This window comes from Tachyglossus aculeatus, chromosome 4 (assembly GCF_015852505.1).
Source record: "Tachyglossus aculeatus isolate mTacAcu1 chromosome 4, mTacAcu1.pri, whole genome shotgun sequence".
Lineage (NCBI taxonomy): Eukaryota > Metazoa > Chordata > Mammalia > Monotremata > Tachyglossidae > Tachyglossus > Tachyglossus aculeatus.
Genome location: NC_052069.1, coordinates 101,800,656 through 101,823,871, shown reverse-complemented (window position 1 = coordinate 101,823,871; position 23,216 = coordinate 101,800,656). Strand labels below are relative to the sequence as shown.

Below are 23,216 nucleotides of genomic sequence, written 5' to 3'. Positions count from 1 at the left end.
ATATATACTCTATATACACATCCCTATATACTATATCTAATACATATATACTATATCTTCACATATGTATATATATATTAATATAAAGGAATAAAATTGATATATATGAAAGTGCTCAAGGTGACTATGGGATGACACGAGGCAGAGTAAGAGAGGAATCCCTGCTTGGAGGAGGTTGCTCTTTATGGAAGCTTGGAAGGTGGAAAGGGCTGATTTGGCAGATTTGCAAAGGCAAAAAGATGAGAATGAGCGGTGGTCAAAATTAAAAAAAAATAATAATAATATTTATTGCTGAATTGTACTTTCCAACGTTGGAAAAGGCTTTTGTGAATACCAGGGACTGCCCGAAAAACCAACAAATGGATTTTGGAGCAAGTTAAACCAAAGTGGTCTTTGGAAGGCCAAATGACTTAGATTAGCATATTTTGGACACATAATCAGGAGGATTAATTCTCTGGAGAAGACACTAATTTTAGAAAAAGTCCAGGGAAAATGTGGAAGAGGCAGACCAGCAGCTAGATGGATAGAGACCATAACAACGCTAATGGAAGAACCATTAGACAGGTTGCAGAAAGGCAGAAGAGGACAGGATGTTCTGGAGAAAGTATAAACACGGAGTCGCTGTGAATCGGAAACAACTCAACGGCACTTAATAATGATAATAATCAATCAATCAATCGTATTTATTGAGTGCTTACTTCGTGCAGAGCACTGTACTAAGCGCTTGGGAAGTACAAGTTGGCAACATATAGAGACAGTCCCTACCCAACAGTGGGCTCACAGTCTAAAAGGGGGAGACACAGAACAAAACCAAACATACTAACAAAATAAAATAAATAGAATAGATATGTACAAGTAAAATAGAGTAATAAATATGTACAAACATATATACATATATACAGGTGCTGTGGGGAAGGGAAGGAGGTAAGATGGGGGGGATGGAGAGGGGGACGAGGGGGAATAATAATAATAATGTACTCTCCAAGCGCCTAGTACAGTGCTCTGCACACAGTAAGAACTCAATAAAAATGACTGAATGAATATGATTGAATAATAACAATGGTGGTACTCGTTACGTGCTTACTATGTGTCAGGCACTGTTTTAAGTGCTGGGGAAGGTATAAGATAATCAGATCAGTCATGGTCCCTGTCCCGCATGGGGCTCACCAGCTAAGTAGGAGGGAGAACTGGTACTGAATCCCCATTTCAGAGATGAGGTAACTGAGGCACAGAGAAGCTAAATGACTTGCCCAAGGTCACATAACAGGCGCATGGCAGAGCCGAGATTAGAACCAAGGTACTCTGCCTCCTTCTTTCTGGTAGGCAATGCTACTTAGAGATGGAAGATGTCCAAGCAAAGAACACAGTTAGGTAGTTAGTTTGGGAAGAGTGGATGAATGGAAAGGAAAGGGAACAACTGATGGAGAGCCTTGTATCCAATATAACTGTACAACGATACGATCAGGAGTTTCTGCTAACAGACAGGCTCTGGAAGTTTTGGAGGGGCAGAGTAATATTTTTTGAAACAGAATTCCTCATCTTTCCCTGTCCTCTCTGAGACTCTTTTCTCCAGCCCGCTCTCCCTTCTGCATCATCTGGGCACTTAGATCTGTGATCTTTGGACATCTGATACTCACCCCAACCCCACAGTACTCACATATATATCTTTATATTAGATATTGCAAATTACTTATTTATATTAATGTCTGTCTCCCTCTCTAGACCATAAGCTTGTAACTCTCAGGGAACGGGTCCGCTAATTTTATCATACTGTACCCTCCCAAGTGCTCAGCAAATAGCAAGTGCTCAACAAATATAATTGACTGATTGACTCTCATCACTGTACACACAACCACCTTCCTCCTCGTCTCACAAGCCTGTAACCTTGGCATTATTTCCATCACATCTCGCATTCAACTCACATATTCAGTTTGTCACCAGATTCTGTCGTTTTTACCTTCAAAACACTTCTAGAATCCACCCCTTCCTCTCCAACCAAACTGCTACTATATTGATTCAAACACTCAGACCTCACCTTGACTACTGCCTCGGCCCCCTCGCTGACCTCCCTGCGTCTTCTCTTTCTCCTCTCCAGTCCACACTTCACACTGCTGCCCAGATCATTTTTCTGAAAAAACGTTCAGTCCCTATCTCCCCATTTGTCCAAAACTTCTAATGGGTTGCTCAGCCACCTCCATTTCAAACAAAAACTCCTTACTATCAGTGTTAAGACACTCAATCGGCTCTCCCCACCCTGGCTGACCTCACTAACCTCCTACTGCAGCCCAACCCGCACACTTCACTCTGCCAACCTCGATCTCTCAACAAACCTTAATCTCATCTAGCTCGCCAAGGACCTTTCGTCCAAATCCTCCCTCTGGCCTGGAACTCCCTCCCACTTCATATATGACAGACCAACACTCTCCCCACATTCAGAGCCCTATTGCTACTACTACTACTACTACTACTACTATTTAAAAAATTGTGGTATTTGTTAAGCCTCTACAATGTGCCAAGCTCTGTACTAAGAGCTACGGTAGATATACGATAATCAGGTCCCACATGGGGCTCACAGTCTAATTAGGAGGGAGAAAGGGTATTGAGTCCCCATTCTGCAGATAAGGGAACTGAGGCTCAGAAAAGTTATGTGATTTGCCCAAGGCCACACGGCGGACAAGTGGCGGAGCCAGGATTAGAACCCAGGATCCCTGACTCCAAGGCTCATGGTCTTTCTACTGAGGCACGCTTCTTCTCTAAATTCACATCTCCTCCAAAAGGGTTTCTCCCTCTAGACAGTCTCCCCCATGAGACTGTAAGCTCACTATAGGCAGGGAACGTATCTACCAACTCTATTGTATTGTGCTCTCCAAACAGTCGGTGCTCAATAAGTACCACTGACTGAATAATTGATCCCTTAAGCCCCCTCATTCCCCTCAGCTGCTCTTCCTTCTGCATCGCCTATGAACTTGTACAGCTGCCCTTTAGCTACTTCATTTTTCACCTCACCTCTAGCCCCACAGCAGTGACGTACATATCCTTATACTCCACCATTTCCCTAGTTACGAATTAATGTCTCTCTCCCCCTTTAATCAATCAATCGTATTTATTGAGTGCTTACTGTGTGCAGAGCACTGTACTTTAGACTGTAAGCTCCTTTTGGCCAGCGATCCGTGTCTACCAACCATTTTGTACTGTGCTCTGCCAAGTGCTTACTACACTGCTCTGCATACCAAGAGCGCTCTAAGTGTTCAATAAATACCACTGTACTGAATGACTGATTTTAGGAAAGGGGGAGAGCAGAAAGAGGAGACTGAGGAGGAGCAGTCCGAAAAGTAGGAAGAAAATAGGAAAGTACTGTGTGAGTGAAAGCGAGGCTAGAGACGGTGTCTGACACTAGAGAGTGGCCTCAGTGTCCAAGACTGTTGAAAGAGCAAGAAGGACCGGGATAGAGGAGAGTCCCTTATACTGAGTTTGTTGAAGACCTTGGTGAATCTAATAATCAATCAATCAATCAATCGTATTAATTGAGCGCTTACTGTGTGCAGAGCACTGTACTAAGTGCTTGGGAAGTACAAGTTGGCAACACATAGAGACAGTCCCTAACCAACAGTGAGCTCACAATATTAATACTAAGAGTATTATTATGGTACTTGCTAAGTGCTATGTGCCAAGCACTTTTCTTAAGCACTGGGATAGATACAAATTAGACACCGTCCCTGTCCCACATGGAGGTCACGCTCTTAATCCTCATTTTATAGATGAGGTAACTGAGGCACAGAGAAGTGAAGTGACTTACCCAAGGTCACACAGCAGACCCACGGCGGAGCTGGCATTAGAACCCAGGTCCAGACTCCCAGGGCCATGCTCTATTCACTAAGTCACGCTGCTTCTGCTCCCTTTCAGAAGAGTGTAAGGTACAAAACCCAGGTAGCAGTGGGTTGAGAAAGACTTGTGGAAAGGCAGTGGGTGAATCTAGCCCATTCAGGAACCTTGCACGGGACTGGAAGCCTAGAGATGGGGTGGTAGACGGATGATGCCATGGGATTAATCAATCAATTTACTGAGCACTTATTTTCTGCAGAGCACTGTACTAAAGCACTTGGGAGAATACAATGCAGTCAGTAGATATGATCCCCACTCTCAAGGAGCTTTTTTAGTACGGTGGAAAGCAGAAGTAAAGGAACCAGAGAGAGAGGCTGAAGGGGGAAACAGGACACTTGGGACTCTTTGGACCACCCCCTTCTCCTGGAAACATTATCCAATCTTGGCTTCGCCGACACCGTCCCCTCTTGGTTTTCCCCCAGTCTCTCTGGCCGTCCTTTATCAGTCTCTTTTGTGGGCTCTTCCTCGGCTTCCCACCCTCTAACAATGGCTTCAAGGTCCAGTTCTGGGTCTCCCTCTGCTCCTCCTCCCCTCCTTATTGCCCCCACACCCTCCCTCAGCCCTACCCCCTTCCCCTCCCCACAGCACTTGTGTATATTTGTACATATTTATTACTCTGTTTTATTAATCATGTGTATATAGCTATTAATTTATTTACTCTGCTGGTATTGACACCTGTCTACTTCTTTGTTTTGTTGTCTGTCTCCCCCTTCTACACTGCGAGCCCGTTGTTGTGTAGGGACGGCCTCTATACATTGACAATTTGTACTTCCCAAGCGCTTAGTACAGTGCTCTGCACACAGTAAGCGCTCAATAAATACGATTGAATGAATGAATGAATTCTCCATCTACACATACTCCCTTGGAGAACTCAATCGCTTCCATGACCATCTCTATGCGGCTAATTCCCAAATCTACATCTCCAGCCTTTTAGACTGTGAGCCCACTGTTGGGTAGGGACTGTCTCTATATGTTTCCAACTTGTACTTCCCAAGCGCTTAGTACAGTGCTCTGCACACAGTAAACGCTCAATAAATACGATTGATTGATTGATTGACAATCAATCAATCCTTCTCTACAGTCTCATATTTCCTCCTGCCTTCAGGACATCTCCATCCGGACGCCTCACCAACACCTCAAACAAAACATGTCGAAAACAGAACTCCTTTATATTCCCACCCAAATCCTCCCCTCCCCCTGGCTTTCCCAGGAGGATGACAAGCACCATCAACCTCCCTGTCTCACAAACCTTGGCATTATCCTCAAATCACCTCTCTCATTCAAATGACATATTCAATCCAACACCAAATCCTGTTGGCTCAACCTTCACCTTCACAACGTCACTAAAATCTGTCCTTTCCTCCCCATCTAAACTGCAACCATGCAAATCCAGTGTGTCCCAAGTGGAGAGTGTCCCAAGGCAACCCCGGGGTACCGGCCGTCTCAAGGTCAAATGATGGCTCGTTTTCCGCCTGAACCAGCAGACGGAACTAGGAAGTGAGGGTGGGATACCGATCCCACAACCAAAACTGCTACACTGGCAGCCCGAGCTGGGAATACAGAACATGTCCCTCGCCTTCGTGCTGATCAAATTAGGTATGGAGGAGAGGGGAGGGCAGAGATTGGATAAACTGAGGCTGGAAGCTGGAATGGCCTAGGAGCACAGGAGATAAATACCTGCAGGCCCCGGCCCTCTGTGCAGAGGATCGAGACTTGCAGCAGATGGCTGCAGGGCACCTCTGTCCAGAGCGTGAGAAACCTGCACCAAGTGAGCAACGTGCGAGCCCACTGTTGGGTAGGGACTGTCTCTATATGTTGCTAACTTGTACTTCCCAAGCACTTAGTACAGTGCTCTGCACACAGTAAGCGCTCAATAAACACGATTGATGATGATGAAGTGAGGAGCCGTGGGATGGGGGACTGTCCCGTCCCGCTGAACGCTCGTGGGGCTGGAAGCCAGGCGCTTCCCCATGGGTACGTAACAAATGAATGGATTCCTCCCAGGTGGAAAGTACTCATGGGTGGGAACTAAGGGCTTTCCCACGGGTGTGTAAATCAAGTGGATTTCTCCCGAGTGGGAAGTGCACATGGATGGGAGCTAGCCACCCCACCGCATACGAATTCTGCATGGGTGGGACCCGGGGGTTCTGCCACGCGCGACTACCGTATGAGTGTGTTCCTCCCATTAGGGAAGCTCTAATATTACTAATTAATCACATGCCTCCCAAAAGGGAAGTTCAATTCATTGTGCCTCAACAAATAATTCGATTCACCTCGCAAAATACATTTTATATAAAATTCAGGCTTTCCGTCCCCGGCCTCCCTCTCTCTCTCTCCGCGCTGATTCCCGAACAAACCTGTCCCCGGACGACGGGTGACATAGAGAATGGGCCTGGGAGTTAGAAGGACCTGGTTCTAATCCCGACTCTGTCACCTGCCTGCTGTGGGACCTACGGAAAGTCGCTTCATTTCCCTGTGCCTCAATTACCTCATCTGTAAAATGGGATTAAGACTGTGAGCCTCACATGGGACAGGGACTGTGCCAACCTGATTTCCTGGTATCTACCCCAGTGCTTAGAACCTGGCACATGGTGAATGCTTAACAAATACCATTTTTAAAAATTCCCTATCCTATCCCACCTTGATTGTTGAATCAGCCTCCCTGTAGACCTCCCTGCCTCTGTCCAATTCAGTCCATACTTTACTCTGCTGGCCGGATCATTTTTCTACAGAACCGTTCAATCCACGTTTCCCCACTCCTCAAGAACCTCCAGTGGTTGCCGTAAAAGGTAAGCTCTAGCAGGCCTAAAGTGAGTAGTAGGTCTTCAAGTGTAGTAAGAAATCATTTGAAATACACAATTTACAAATAACCCTCTCTCTCATCGTTTTCTCTCATCTAGTCCCACTGCCCCCCAAATCCACTCTCTTCCCTACGATGTTTGCTTCCATCAGCGCTGAGAACAGTGCTTTGCACATAGTAAGCGCTTAACAAACACCAACATTATTATTATTATCCGCTTCCAGAAACTTTGGCCCTTTCCCGATTCAAAAGGAGGAATGAGAACAGCAGAAAAGCAACAAGAATCCACTGACCTTAACCCATTGAAGAGCTGCTTAGATTTGTCCAGAAGGTAACAAAAATCTGTGACCGTTTTCCTCTCTCCCTGAGGGATATCATCCTCGGCTCCTCCTGAGGACATGATTTCTTTTAGGGCAAGCTCAGTCCTGTAAAAAAAGACAATCCATACACGTATTAGCCGGGAGCAATTGTACTTTCACTGGATTAAGAGTTCAGTGGGCTTTAAACACACGGCTCTTCTCATTTCGTCATTAGGCTCCGAAAGGGCGGAGGAGGATAAATGAGTGAGAGTGAAAACATGGCCAGGCTATTGAAAATCCCAGACGATTTTTAAAGGGAATTATAGATCTAGTCTTCAATTTAAATAAACACCACTTTTGTTCCGTGCAACTCCATGGGGGATGAGGGGAGTCATCACCTTCACGGCTTTGGAGGCAAGGCAGTCTGCAGGAGCTATCCCCAGACCGCCCCAACCCTGGGAGACGGAAAGGGCCTGAGAGTGGTCCCAAAATGTCAGGGCTCCATTTTTAAAAAATATGACATTTGTTAAGCATTTTATAATAATAATAATAATAATAATAATAATAATAATAATGGTATTTGATAAATGTTTACTGTGTAGCAGGCACTGCAGGAGCTATCCCCAGACCGCCCCACCCCTGGGAGACAGAAAGGGCCTGAGAGTGGTCCCAGGATGTCAGGGCTCCATTTTTTAAAAATACGACATTTGTTAAGCACTTCATAATAATAATAATGATGATGATAATAATACTAATGGTATTTGTTAAATGTTTACTGTGTAGCAGGCACTGCAGGAGCTATCCCCAGACCGCCCCACCCCTGGGAGACGGAAAGGGCCTGAGAGGGGTCCCAGGATGTCAGGGCTCCATTTTTAAAAAATACGACATTTGTTAAACATTTCATAATAATAATAATGATGATGATGATGATGATGATAATAATAATAATGGTATTTGTTAAATGTTTACTGTGTACCAGGCACGGCAGGAGCTATCCCCAGACCGCCCCACCCCTGGGAGACGGAAAGGGCCTGAAAGTGGTCCCAGGATGTCAGGGATCCATTTTTAAAAAATACGACATTTGTTAAGCACTTCATAATAATAATAATGATGATGATGATGATGATAATAATAATAATGGTATTTGTTAAATGTTTACTGTGTACCAGGCACAGCAGGAGCTATCCCCAGACCGCCCCACCCCTGGGAGACGGAAAGGGCCTGAAAGTGGTCCCAGGATGTCAGGGCTCCATTTTTTAAAAATACGACATTTGTTAAGCACTTCATAATAATAATAATGATGATGATGATAATAATACTAATGGCATTTGTTAAATGTTTACTGTGTAGCAGGCACTGCAGGAGCTATCCGCAGACCGCCCCACCCCTGGGAGACGGAAAGGGCCTGAAAGTGGTCCCAGGATGTCAGGGCTCCATTTTTTAAAAATATGACATTTGTTAAGCACTTCATAATAATAATAATAATAATAATAATAATAATGATAATGGTATTTGTTAAATGTTTACTGTGTACCAGGCACTGTCCTAAGTGCTGGGGTGGATACAAGCAAATAGGGTTGGCACAATCCCTGTCCCACACGGGGCTCACAGTCTCAATATGTGCCAGGCACTGTACTAAGCACTGGGTTTGATACAAGTTAATCAGGTTGAACACAGCTCGTCTCACATGGGGCTCTCACGGCCTTCATCCCCATTTTACAGATGAGGTAACTGAGGCCCAGAGCAGCGAAGTGACTTGCCCAAGGTCACACAGCAGACAGGTGGCAGAGCCGGAATTAGAACCCAGGTCCTTCTGGCTCCTGGGCTCATGTTCTACCCACTGCAGCCCGCTCCTTTTTTTTTTTTAGGAGGCCTTCCCAGACCGAGCCCCCTCCTTCCTCTTTCCCTCCTCCTCCTCCCCCCCGCCTTGCCTCCTTCCCCTCCCCACAGCACCTGTATATATGTTTGTACATATTTATTACTTCATTTATTTATCTTGTACATATTTATCCTACTTTGTTCATCTGTTTTGTTTTGTTGTCTGCCTCCCCCTTCTAGACGGTGAGCCCGCTGTTGGGTAGGGACCGTCTCCCTATGTTGCCAACTTGTCCTTCCCAAGCGCTCAGTACAGTGCTCTGCACATAGTAAGCGCTCAATAAATACGACGATGAATGAATGAATGCTTTTGGGCCCTGATCATCACTCACTGGTCCAGCCCCGGCACCCAGGGGCTCCTCTTCCCCCTGGAGTCGGTAGACGCCCCTATCTCCTCCCCATCCCCTTCCAACAGCCTGAGGAACACGCCAGGGGCGAGGCGGTGCCAGGGTTGGGGAGCTGCTGGCTGCATTGGCAGGATGAACCCCTTGAGACCGACTTGCACAAACGCTGCCCGGTTCCCCAGCCTGGAGCTTTGCACACAGTAAGCGCTCAATAAATACAACTGAATGAATGAGTGAGTGAATGAATGAATGAATGAATGAATGAATGAAGCCGCCCTTCTCTCTCAACCCTGCCAAGGGATGTTGGCCCTGGCTCAGTTGTCCTGTCCTGGGCTGGTTCCTGCCAACTGATATTTTACTTGTACATATCTATTCTATTTATTTTACTTTGTTAGTATGTTTGGTTTTGTTCTCCGTCTCCCCCTTTTAGACTGTGAGCCCACTGTTGGGCAGGGACTGTCTCTATATGTTGCCAACTTGTCCTTCCCAAGCGCTTAGTACAGTGCTCTGCACACAGTAAGCGCTCAATAAATACGATTGATTGACTGATACCTTCGACTGATTATATTAATGTCTGTGGTCCCTTCTAGACCGTAAGCTCGTTACGGGCGGGGAACATGTCTGCTGATTGTGTTGCATGAGACTCTACCCCAGCACTTGGTACATCATCATCAATCATCACCAATCGTATTTATTATTATTTATTAATAATAATATTTATTATTTATTGGTACAGTGCTCTACACATAGCAAGTGCTCAGAAAATACGATTGATTGATTATATTAATGTCTGTGTTCCCTTCTAGACCGTAAGCTCGTTATGGGCGGGGAACGTGTCTGCTGATTGTGTTGCATTAGACTCTACCCCAGCACTCAGTACAGCGCTCTACACATAGCAAGTGCTCAGAAAATACGGTTGATTGATTATATTAATGTCTGTGCTCCCTTTTAGACTATGGGCTGGGGACGTGTCGGCTGATTGTGTTGCATTAGACTCTACCCCAGCACTCGGTACAGTGCTCTACACATAGCAAGTGCTCAGAAAATACAATTGATTGATTATATTAATGTCTGTGCTCCCTTCTAGACCGTAAGCTCATTATGGGCGGGGAATGTGTCTGCTGATTGTGTTGCATTAGACTCTACCCCAGCACTTAGTACAGTACTCTACTCATAGCAAGTGCCCAGAAAATACGATTGATTGATTATATTAATGTCTGTGTTCCCTTCTAGACCGTAAGCTCATTATGGGCAGGGAACGTGTCTGCTGATTGTGTTGCATTAGACTCTACCCCAGCACTCAGTACAGCGCTCTACACATAGCAAGTGCTCAGAAAATACGGTTGATTGATTATATTAATGTCTGTGCTCCCTTTTAGACTATGGGCTGGGGACGTGTCGGCTGATTGTGTTGCATTAGACTCTACCCCAGCACTTAGTACGGTGCTCTACTCATAGCAAGTGCTCAGAAAATACAATTGATTGATTATATTAATTGGAAGCCAGTATAAATTAACTGATGATAACAATCAATATTCAACCATGTGATATTTTTCTTAAAAAAAAACCAAACACCTAAAATGTCTACACCCACACAACCAAATAACTCTTTACCCCTTTACTAATTAGAGAAGCAGTGTGGCTCGGTGGAAAGAGCACAGGTTTTGGAGTCAGAGGTCATGGGTTCAAATCCCGGCTCCGCCACTTGTCAGCTGTGTGACTTTGGGCAAGTCACTTAACTTCTCTGTGCCTCAGTTACCTCATCTGTAAAATGGGGATTACGACTGTGAGCCCCCCGTGGGACAATCTGATCACCTTGGAACCTCCCCAGTGCTTAGAACAGTGCTTCGCACATTAGTAAGTGCTTAATAAATGCCATTAAATAATCAAAATTCTTTGAAGAGATGGAATTGAAACTAAACACTGTATTTCACCCCAGAAATTTAAAAAAAGGCAATTCCTCTTGAATTCCATCCCCTGCTTTCATGGAATTTGTGCAGACTAGTTTACACGGGAGGAGAAACCAATCCCAGATATGAGGAGGAGGAAGATTGGCAAGGCACAAGCGTGACCAGAAAAGATGCCAAGTTGCAATTATTAAAGAAGAAAGCACAATCATAGGATGCATCCATCCACAGGAGCACCGACAGACCTTGCAAAGTCCGAAGCTTCGTCCTTCCGGGTTGGCCAGAGTCTTGAGAATGCAATGTCCAGTTCTACTTTGGAGCGTGGCTTAGTGGAAAGAGCCCGGGCTTGGGAGTCAGAGGTCTTGGGTTCTAATTCCAGCTCCGCCACTTATCAGCTGTGTGACTTTGGTCAGATCACTTCACTTCTCTGTGCCTGTTACCTCATCTGTAAAATGGGGATTGAGACTGTGAGCCCCACGTGGGACACCTGATTACCTTATATCTACCCCAGCACTTAGAACAGTGCTTGGCACAAAATACGTGCTTAACAAATACCATCATTATCATTACTTACTGTATTTTCAAAAGGAAGGGCAGAAACTGGAGAAGACCCAGAAAAGGACAGCAAAAACAATGGAAGGGCTGAGAACAAGTTAAAGGAATCGAGGTTGCTGAGCTGGAAATGAAAGTTTAGGCTTGAGGACTTCATTGACTTTAAGCACTGAGGAAAATTTTTACGAGCAGGTGATTGAACAGTTGTTTTCCAATCGATCAGAAAACGGATTGAGAAATGCATTTAAACTGCGGGGAGAAAAACCCCCCAAAACCTTTTGACCATGCTGGGTTGAAAATGACACAAAAGGCTCAATCCGGTCACAAAGACTACGGGCCCAAAAACTGGGAAGGAAATGATTATGATACCAGTGGTCTGAGCCACGTTACTAGCATTCGCTTCATTTTAGGACAAAATTTAAAATAAGACAAATAATCATCTGTTTGCATAGTTTGGGAATTCCGCTGCCTGGTGCTAGAGTCCAGATGTCCTCCTGAAATGCAAGAATTCTATGAATCTTTGAATTCACCACACACATCATCTTACTTTGTCAGCATGTTAAAAAATCCATTACATTAAAGTAAGAGTATTTATTTATTGAACACGCACTGGGTACTAAGCCCTTGGGAGCACAAGACCAAGTTGTGATTCCGCCCACAGGGCCCTTACGCTCCATATTATTAAAGGTTTTGTAACTGAGCAATACGCTCCCTCGCCCATAGAATTAGAACATAAGAACATAAAAAGAATCACTCCGGGTCAGAACAAAGGTCCATCCGACCGAAAGTCTTATCTTTAACAGTAACAGAGAATCTTGAGGAATACTGTGATCAGTCAATCAATCGATGGTATTTATTGAGCGTCGTCCTAGCAGTTTGGGAGAGAACAAAACAGTAGATTGGTAGACACATTCCCTGTCAAGGGGGCTTCCAGTCTAGAGCCTCCTTAATAAATACCCTCTTGGTTAGAGATTACCACTGTAATTCTTTAAAAATTAAATTCACATGGACCTGTTGTCTGTCATTTTAAACTCTTTGGGCTTAAGACCACTAATACCACTAATAATCCATTACGAAAGACTAATTCATCCAAACTCTTCTCTTAAAACTACATTTTCGGCCTGGAAAACTTGAGTGAGAAATTCCACGTGATTACCTACCTGGCATGTGAGCCAAGTGCTTCTTTTGACGTGAACCTGCCACGTAAATGCAGGAATGGGAGTTGTGGGATTTGGTGAGCCACGTTTATCTGCTGTGTGACCTTGGGCAAGTGCCTTAACTTCTCTGTGCCTCAGTTACCCTGAAAAACGGGGATTAAGACTGTGAGCCCCATGTGGGACGGAACCATGTGCAACCTGATTAGCTTGTATCATCATCATCATCAATCGTATTTATTGAGCGCTTACTGTGTGCAGAGCACTGTACGAAGCGCTTGGGAAGTACAAGTTGTCAACATATAGAGACAGTCCCTACCCAACAGTGGGCTCACAGTCTAAAAGGGGGAGACAGAGAACAAAACCAAACATATTAACAAAATAAAATAAACAGAATAGATATGTACAAGTAAAATAAATAGAGTAATAAATATGTACAAACATATATACATATATACAGGTGCTGTGGGGAAGGGAAGGAGGTAAGATGGGGGGGATGGAGAGGGGGACGAGGGGGAGAGGAAGGAAGGGGCTCAGTATCTACCCCAACACTTAGTACAGTGCCTGCCAGGCACATGGTGAGCACTTAAATACCAGTAAAAAACTTCCACTTTCCCCTTAACCACAACCTTCATGATTTTTTAAAAACTTCAATTATATTTTCCTCTCAGTTTCCGTTTGCCCCACTGAAGAGTCCCAATCTTTTCTATTTTCAAAGAGAAATTGCTCAAATCTCTTATCAGGGTGGTTATCTCCTCTGTTCTTTCTTCAACTCTATTACGTTTTTCTTTTAATGCAGTGACTAGAACTGCACACAATAGGTAGATGTGTCCCGGTTTGCTATGGTAGGACAACTATGTGTTTTGCTTTCTATGGTTTCCCTATTGTTGGCCAGAATTTAATTGGGTTTTTGGACTGGACTGCCTCTTACTGCAATCTAATTCAATGCCAGTCATTTTGGGGTCCCAAAATCGGTTCCGTAACAGCAGCTGACTTTTCCTTCTGGCCAAACTTGATCAGTCGTTCCATGCTGATGTCCACCACCCGTCTCAGCTAGACGTCAAGTAAGTTTCACCCTTCACTTATTCCCTCCTTCCAACCTCCAACCTCTTTAAAACTTTCTTTCCTGGCAGTTTCTCAGTGCATAATCAATCAATGGTATTTATTGGGCATTTACATGTGTAGAGTACTGTACTAAGAGCTTGGGAGAGCACGATACAAGAGTTGATAGACACATTACCTGCCCACAAGAAATTTTCAGTCTATAGAGGGGAAACAGACAGGGAACGTGTCTAGAAACTCTGTTGCAGTGTGCTTTCCCAAGTGCTTAGTACAAGGCTGTGCATACAATAAACACTCAATAAATACCACCGATGATGATGAAGACCTGAAAATGAATTACGGCTATGTACCTAAGTGCTATGGAGTGAATATCGGGTGTTTAAAGCATACAGATACAAGTGCGTATGATTTTTTAAAACTTCAATTATGTTTTCATCTCGGTTTCCAGTTTGCCCCACTGAAGAGTCCCAATCTTTTCTATTTTCAAAGGGAAATTGCTCAAATCTCTTATCAGGGTGGTTATCTCCTCTGTTCTTTCTTCAACTCTATTACATTTTTCTTTTAATGCAGTGACTAGAACTGCACACAATAGGTAGATGTGTCCTGGTTTGCTATAGTATGACAACTACGTGTTTTGCTTTCCCAAACACTCCTAAATCTGTCCCCTCCTCACTCCACATACACACACTCACACACCTCTCCTGCCAAGCTACCCCTGCACTCAGACCCAGACCCTCCCAGCATTAATTCCTTTTTTTAGTTCATTAAAAAAAAAAAGTTGCCCGTCCCCTTCCCTGGTTTGCAGCTTCATTTTCAGAAGTATTAGTAGTAATAATAATAATGGTATTTGTTAAACATTTACTATGTGCCAGTACTAATCGCTGGGGTGGATACAAGCAAATCGGGGTGGACGCAGTCCCTGTCCCATGTTGGGCTCACGGTCTCAATCTCCATTTTACAGATGAGGTAACCAAGGCACAGAGAAGCGAAGTGACTTGCCCAAGGTCACACAGCAGACAAGTGGGATTAGAACCCATGAATTTCTGACTCCCGGGCTCATTACCAGGGAGTTGTTGGGAGGAGGAGAGAAGTCTAGAAGGGGCCTGCCATCACTCATCCCCTAACCTGCTCTGGCCCAACCTGATCCCCGGGGCTTTAGAGGCCCCAGAAGAAGAAAGGGCAGACCAGGGAATGGCAGGCAATGGCAAAATGGGTTTAAAAATAACATTTTAAAAGCTTCACTGGTCAGGCCAGCTTAGAGATGTAGGGTGAATACCTGGAGAGATCATGGGGACGAGATGCGGGTGAGTGGAAAAGTCAGGGGAGCAGGAGGTGAGGGTTCATGGAAGCTGTGGGGAAACAAGGTGGAGATCGCACAGGGCAAATTCCCAAATTAACACTGTCCAGCAGTCATCTCCCTGGCATGTGCCCCCAGTACGTGCCTGCTAGCTGCTCTACTTAGATTTTTGAAAACCAAATTAACAGGACTGCTTTATCCCTGCTGTTGGAAAAAGCATGGCTCTGGGAATCAGAGAACCGGGGTTCTAGTTCCAGTCCTGGCTTTGCAAATAGGGGATTGCCTTTTTGGGGCATGTCATCAATGTCTAGACTGTTGTGGGACGGGAATGTGTCTACCAACTCTGTTGCAGTACTCTCCCAAGGGCTTAGTCCCACAGCCAGTAAGCTCTCAGTAAATACCATTGATGATGATGATTGTTATTAATATGATTATTAATAATTGCATTTATTGAGGGCTTACTGTGTGCAAAGCACTGTACTAAGCACCTGATGATGATGATTAGCAAAGGTTTCTGAAAGGAGAATGACTCAGGGCATTCCAGGAGGTAGACTGGCCCAACTGGAATCTCGGAAAGTATCTGGCTACCCTGGAGTATCTGGCTACCAAAGGGTCCGCAGCAACCACCAAGACAACCAGCAGCTGGGTTACAACATTACGGCACAGAATTGGCATCATGCTGCTGTCACTATAGCCATAAATGGCCAAAAAACAGGAAATTTCCACTTGCTCGCATGCTGATCATAATACTTTCAAAATCAAGTTTCACTCCATGTTGGTCAGTTGAACAAATACTGCATTCATTACCTCAACTCCCATTTTTACCACAGGTAGCAGAGTCCTGCCTGCAGGCTTTTTCCAGTTGGCTTTTCAGGCTGGGAAACAGGCAACGTTTGGTATCTATTTTTTTAATGGCATTTGTTAAGCACTTACTATGTGCCAGCCACTGTTCTAGGCACAGGAGTACATACAAGGCAATCAGGTTGGCCACAGTCACGTCCCACACTGCTGTACTGTACTTTCCAAGTGCTTAGTACAGCGCTCTGCACACAGTAAGCGCTCAAAAAATACGACTGAATGAATGAACGGGACTCACAGTCTTAATCCCCATTTTACAGATGAGGTAACTGAGCCAAAGTGAAGAGACTTGCCCAAGGTCACAGAGCAGACAAGTGGTGATGCCGAGATTAGAACCCACGTCCTTCTGACTCCCAGACGTGTGCTCTTTCCACTAGGCCACACTGCTTCCCCTATCTATAAATATACATATATATAAATACACATATTTGTCTTTCATACTCCAAGACGACACCACTGAGGGTGAAATTCACCTACGAGTGAACATGTAAAAGAAAGACCAACCGTTCCATCCCCTCCAAGTTCACAAAAAGGTTATGTTTGATGCTTGCAGTGCCTAGCACTCTTTCAGCTTTTAGCTCCTCGCCTCTCAATCGTTACAAGGCTTTAGCTCAAAAAGAGTGTCTCCTTTCTTGATTGCAGTATGCCCTGCTGGTCTATCCCTGGCTGAAAACTCTCCATTTTCATTTATCAATCAGTCAATCGTATTTATTGAGCGCTTACTGTGTGCAGAGCACTGTACTAAGCGCTTGGGAAGTACAAGTTGGCAACATAGAGAGACAGTCCCTACCCAACAGTGGGCTCACAGTCTAAAAGGACGTAGTATGGTCAGAGGCTTTGTTTTACTGTGTCCTCGAAATCATTTCTTCTGTCCTCGCTTTCAGCATCCTAATTTCAGCTCTGAATATAACAGTAATTAGAGAAGCAGCATGGCTCAGTGGAGAGAGCCCGGGCTTTGGGGTGAGAGGTCGTGGGTTCAAATCCCAGCTCCGCCACTTGTCAGCTCTGTGACTTTCGGCAAGTCACTTCTCTGTGCCTCAGTTACCTCACCTGTAAAATGGGGATTAAGACTGTGAGCCGCCCTGTGACACACCCTGATCACCTTGTAACCTCCCCAGCACTTAGAACAGTGCTTTGCACATAGTAAGTGCTTAATAAATACCATCATCATTATTATTATTAATAATAATAATTAGGGTATTTGTTAAGCACTATGGGCCAAGCACTGTCCAAAGCACTGGAATACATCCAAGCTAATCGGGTCGGTCAAAGGGCTCACAGTATAAAGGGTGGGAGGAAAGTCATATCAATCAATCACTCGTATTTCTTGAGTGCTTACTGTGTGCAGAGCACTGTACTAAGCGCTTGGGAAGGACAAGTTGGCAACATATAGAGACAGTCCCTACCCAACAGTGGGCTCACAGTCTAAACGGGGGAGACAGAGAACAAAACCAAACATACTAACAAAATAAAATAAATAGAATAGATATGTACAAGTAAAATAAATAAAAAAATAAATAGAGTAATAAATGTGTACAAACATATATACATATATACAGGTGCTGTGGGGAAGGGAAGGAGGTAAGATGGGTATGGGTATGCTGCTTTTATTCATTCTCCTGGGTTAAGGTGAGCCTGGCTTCGATACTAGGAGACTGACTTGGTTCCAGAATTTCACTGTTTATGATCCCAATTTATGTCACTTCAAATGCGGTTTGTAGAGCCTGGACCAGAATGCTTACAATGATTCCTTCATTCATTCAGTCGTATTTATTGAGCCCTTATTGTGTTCAGAGCGCTGTACTAAGCGCTTGAATGCTCGACTGCTCCGGATCGGCAGAGAGGAGACAGCACAGACCTGGCAGTCGGAAGGTCATGAGTCGTAATCCCGGCTCTGCCACTTTTCTGCTGTGTGGACTTGGGCTGGTCTCTTCACTTCTCTGGGCCTCAGTTACCTCATCTGTAAAATGGGGACTGAGGCTGCGAGCCCCACGTGGGACAGGGATTTGCTTGTACCTATCCCAGGCCTCAGTACAGTGCCTGGCACATAGTAGCACTTAAATAGCACAGCTATTATTATTATAGGGAGGTCCCATTCTCACACTAGAGAAAGCAAAGGCCTTGTAGGGGTTGTAGTATTAGATTCACATTCTGGTGACAAAGTAGAAAAAAAAGGAGGCATTACAGAGGAGAAAAGAAATGTTGGGTTTTTTTGTTGGCACTCTCCTAAACACTGGGGTAGATACAAGCTAATCAGGTAGGACACAGTCCATGTCCCACATGGGGCTCACAGTTTCCACCCCCATCTTACAGATGATATACATTCAAGGGAATATTCCAAACTCTGGCTTTTATAGTGTTGCCTTTTTGCCACAGGGAAACTCTTCCTCTGAAAGGCCAAATTCCTTCATATGGATTTAGATCACTAACGATAATTCTAAGGCCACTTGGTGAAAGGCAATCTTCTATGAAAGGCCAGACGATCGCTTTAAGACGTCACTATTTGAAAACGGGCTCCTACAGGAAGAGAGGAGGAGCAGTTTCACCAGCTCAAGAGATCTGAACTGTACAAGGGTGGACACAAAATATTCTGGAATGAAAACTTGGAAGAGGGAAAAATCAAGCTGCCTTGGCAGTGAGCGGAAGAACAAGCATTCCTGCTAAATCAGTCATCATCATCAATCGCATTTATTGAGCGCTTACTGTGTGCAGAGCACTGTCGGTCGCAATGGTATATACTGAGCGCTGCATTGAGTCCTCTTGGGAAAGCACAATACGAGAGAGTTGTTAGAAATGATCTCTCCCCCTCAGGAGTTTACAACCTACAGGGGAATTCCTAAAATGCAACTGAGGGATTACCTTGGAACAACACTACATAAATAGCTTAGTGGATAGAGCACGGGCCTGGGAATCAGAGGGACATGGGTTCTAATCGCGGCTCCGCTGCTTCTCTGCTGGACAAATCACTTTACTTCTCCGTCCCTCAGTTACCTCACCTGTAAAATGGGAATTGAGCCTGTGAGCCCCACGTGGCCCAGGGACTGACTGTGTCCAACCTGATTTGCTTGTTTCCACCTCAGTGCTTAATACAGTGCCCGGCACATTGTAAGTGCTTAAATACCCTAATTATTATCATACCCAGTTCTCTTATAACCCAGGGATGTCGAGGAAAACCTGTGCTGTAGTTCTCTCCCTGTGTTTGACGCTGCACACGTGGCCACAACTATTTATTCCAACACAATATCGGGTTGTTTGCAAACAGGCTCACTCCAGAAGAATGTTCCCTAATTCTCCAACAGTGCGCTAACCGAAAGGGCTAGTGAAAATCTGCATTATGGTAGAATAATAATAATACTAATAATAATAGTAATATGTGTTAAGTGCTTACTACGTGCCAAGCACTGTACTAAGAGTGCTGGGGTAGATATGAGATGTGTAGGCAGGGATTGTCTCTCTTTACCGCTGAATTGGACTTTCCAAGAGCTTAGTACAGTGCTCTGTACTCTGTAAGTGCTCAATAAATACGATTGAATGAACAAATGAACAATCAAGTTCCACCTGGGGGTCACAGTCTAAGTAGGAGGGAACACAGGTACTGAATCTCCATTTTGCAGGTGTGGGAACTGAGGCACAGAGAAGTTCAAGTGACTTGCCCAAGGTTGACCAGTGGGTAAGTGGCGGAGATAGGATTAGGATCTAGGTCCTCTGATTCCCAGGCCCATGCTTTTTTTCCACTAGGTCACTCTGCTTTTCTGAGGGGATTCAATTTAATTTATATATACGACAAGAAAATTGATAATAATTGCTAGTCGACCACATTGATTTTTTTTTTTTAGAATTCTTCGTTCACCAGTGATTTAAGACCAGACAAAAGAAGTAATCCAGTCAATTCCATAATACACATTTTCCTTTCACGGGGGGATAAAAGGTTATTGAGGAGTTATGGAACATGATTCCTACAGTGTGCATCTGTTTGGATACAATGTCATCCGAGGTCAGATCAGATGAAAAGATTCTCTCCTTGGGTGCGGTGTCAGTCAAGGTACAAGTACCACAGTGCAAGTTTCCCGTAATGTGAGATTCTTCAGGAACACAACCCCCACGTTAAAGAACTGACTGTTCATGTTAAAAAAAAAAAAAGAGGTGAGAAAGGAGACATCTTGACAGGGCCTTTTTAATGAGCCAAAGAACAGGAAACGGCCACCATTTTGCGCAGAAGGGCCAAACACACAATGAAATCTTAGAGCAGTTGGTGCGCCAAGAACCAAACAATTTAAATCCATATTAACAGAGCTTATTCCATTGTAAAATTAACAGTTTCAATGCTGCGAAGGAACGTGGCCAAGAGGAAAGAATATGGGCCTGGGAATCGGAAGACCTGCGTTCTGATTCTTTGCCGAAAAATTGTCTGCTGTGTGACCTTGGGAAAGTCAGTTACCTCGTCTGTAAAATGGGGATTGGGACTGTGAGACCTATTTGGGACGGGGACGGTGTCCAACCCGACTATCTTGTATCCACCCCTGCCTGGCATATAGTAAGCACTAAACAAATACCATTTAAAAAAAAAAAATAGCCCTCCTCCTTCACCCCAACTCTGCGCAATGCCTGCTCTGCAGAGGATGGAACAGATTAACTTCTGCGACATCCCTGCTCCCTCCCAGAAGACCCAGGGCTACTTGGTTCTACGGGGCCCCTAGGCGACACATGATGTCATTATGAAAAAAGCAACGGAGAGGTAGAGGAAGATTGGGACAAAGTAGCATTTGTTAGATGTGGCATGGATAGCTTAGAACAGTGTTTTGCACATAGTAAGCGCTTAATAAATGCCATTATTATTATTATTCTCCAGGCCTCAGTTCCCTCATCTGTAAAATGAGGACTGTGAGCCCCACGTGGGACAACTTGATGACCTTGCATCTCCCCCAGCGCTTAGAGGAGTAAGAGCTTAATAAACGCCATTTAAAAAGACAAACGACACAAAAAACTCGTCCAGGCTCCTTTCCTTCCCCCTAGCACCTGTGTATGTGTATATATGTTTGTACGTATTTATTACTCTATTTATTTTACTTGTACATATTCTATTTATTTTATTCTGTTAATATGCTTTGTCTTGGTGTCTGTCTCCCCCTTCTAGACTGTGAGCCCACTGTTGGGTAGGGACTGTCTCTATATGTTGCCAACTTGTCCTTCCCAAGGGCTTAGTACAGTGCTCTGCACACAGTAAGCACTCAATAAATACGACTGAATGAATGAATGAATGTTCTGCTGCACACGGTGTGGTGCGATGATGCACAGTTGTTTCGTAGTTTGTTGCTGCTAGCCGGGGAGGGGAGGAACGAGGAGAAGAGGTTGGGGAGGGCGAGGAAAGGAGAAAAAGAGGAGGAGGAGGAGGAAAAGAGAAGGGAGAGGTGGCCTGAAGAGCCGTCACACATCCCCAGTTCTCTCCTAAAGCAAGAGGGCAGAGCCCACGTGACCTGGCATCGGTGACAGCAGTGCACTCTCTCCGCTTTGCCATCCAGACGCCAACCGAGAAGGCAGGGGATGCTTCTGTGTATTGTTACATTGTACTCTCCCAAGTGCTTAGTACAATTCTCTGCACTCAGTAAGCGCTCAATAAATTCGATTGAATGAATGAAGAGCCCCTCCTTCTTCCCAACGGGGGTTGCAACCAAGTCCCTGGAGACAGGAGGCTCCTACTCTCCCGGGATACCGTCCCTCCTCACCCTGTGCCCAGTAAAAAGTGTGTGTTACAAGTTGCTGGGGTCTAGGATAAAAATGTGCCCAAGAATCCAAAGATAAAATGGAACTGAATCAATGATATTCACTGAGCCTCTACAGTGTGCAGAGCAGTTGGGAGAGTACAATACAAGTTGGTAGACACGTTCCCTACCCACAGCAAGCTCAGAGTCTACGGCGAGGGGTGCGAATCAAGAAGAAGTTGAAGTACAGCAATACGTATTGCTGGCTGAAAGACAACTGAACAATGGAATAGGTAAAATGAACTGATTTTAAGCTTCCATCTTATGCTCCCACAGAACAAGCCATCTATTTACTCTATTTATTCCGTCACAAATGCCTGGAAAGAGAAGTCTCCCTGGGAACACATACACAAATGCCAATTCAAAGCTATCAGAAGAAGGGTGCCAACCTTCAGTTTCCTGAGAAACGAATTCCATCACATTTTAATAACTTGATTTACTTCCTTCAAATAGGGTCCCTGCTTTCAGTGAACTTTTAAGTCATCTAGCAAACCTAAAATATCATTTGCAATTTTTGTTAAGCAATCATTTAGGTGAGATTACAAATAAATGTCTCTACTCACCGAACAAATGCAATCTCTGTGCATTTACCTTGAAAATAGGATAAATAGGAAGAGGATTCCTAGGATCCTTAAGATGACCTGATCCATATTTGGCTTCCAGTACTTCTGGGCAGGTAATCAATGACCCATCAAGTGAAATGTTATTCATGTATTATTATTTATCAATCTATTCCATCAATATTGAAAAGCCCAGTTCCCCAAGGTTACTCCCTGGGAGGAATATTAATTCTTTCAGACAACCAAGGGAGTGTTCAATCTTTTCCCAGGGACAATGCACATATGCTGCTGAAATGGTACGGAAAAGCTAATGCTCCTTCCAAAGTGCTTATCTTAATCCCTGCTGTAATCTAAAGATTCAACGAGGTTTGAGAAGCACACGGTAACCCCACTTTTCATGAGGCCTCAGCACAATATTTGTAGGTTTATCAGCAAGCTAGGGCTCCCCTATACTTCGGTTGCCCTGGAAATTTTATCAGGAGTCTAAAATTACTCCAGGATGGCATGGCTAGCCCCCTCAACACAACTGGAAGAGCTCTGTCTGATGTTTTCTCCATCAGCAATGAGATAAAACAGGGCTGCATACTCCAACCATAGTGTGCACAACACATTCATTCATTCAATCATATTTATGGAGCGCTTACTGTGTGCAGAGCACTGTACTAAGTGCCACAGAGTTGGTGGTGGCATTTGGAGCTGAACTCCTGGACTCACTTCCCAGGGTTGACGATAACACGGGTTTCCAGTCGGGGCGGAAAAGATCCAATGTGACGGCTTTCTGATCTGCTGGCTCTGTGAGGTACGGTGCTCTGCACATATTAAGCGCTACTAAATAAATACCACTGATGGATTGAAGTCTACCTTCTC

General features: G+C 44.6%; 1 protein-coding gene across 1 annotated transcript in view; it reads right to left on the bottom strand.

Annotated features, from left to right (window-relative positions):
• SCAI (suppressor of cancer cell invasion) overlaps positions 1 to 11,481 on the bottom strand; it is a 73,165-nt gene extending 61,684 nt beyond the window's left edge. The window contains exons 1-2 of the mRNA XM_038744590.1: positions 11,353 to 11,481; positions 6,976 to 7,107 (exon numbers count right to left, since the gene is read on the bottom strand). Of these exons, the coding sequence (XP_038600518.1) occupies positions 6,976 to 7,082 (107 nt within the window). The 5' untranslated portion in view covers positions 7,083 to 7,107; positions 11,353 to 11,481. The remainder of the gene's footprint in view (positions 1 to 6,975; positions 7,108 to 11,352) is intronic.
• Positions 11,482 to 23,216: the final 11,735 nt, after the last annotated feature.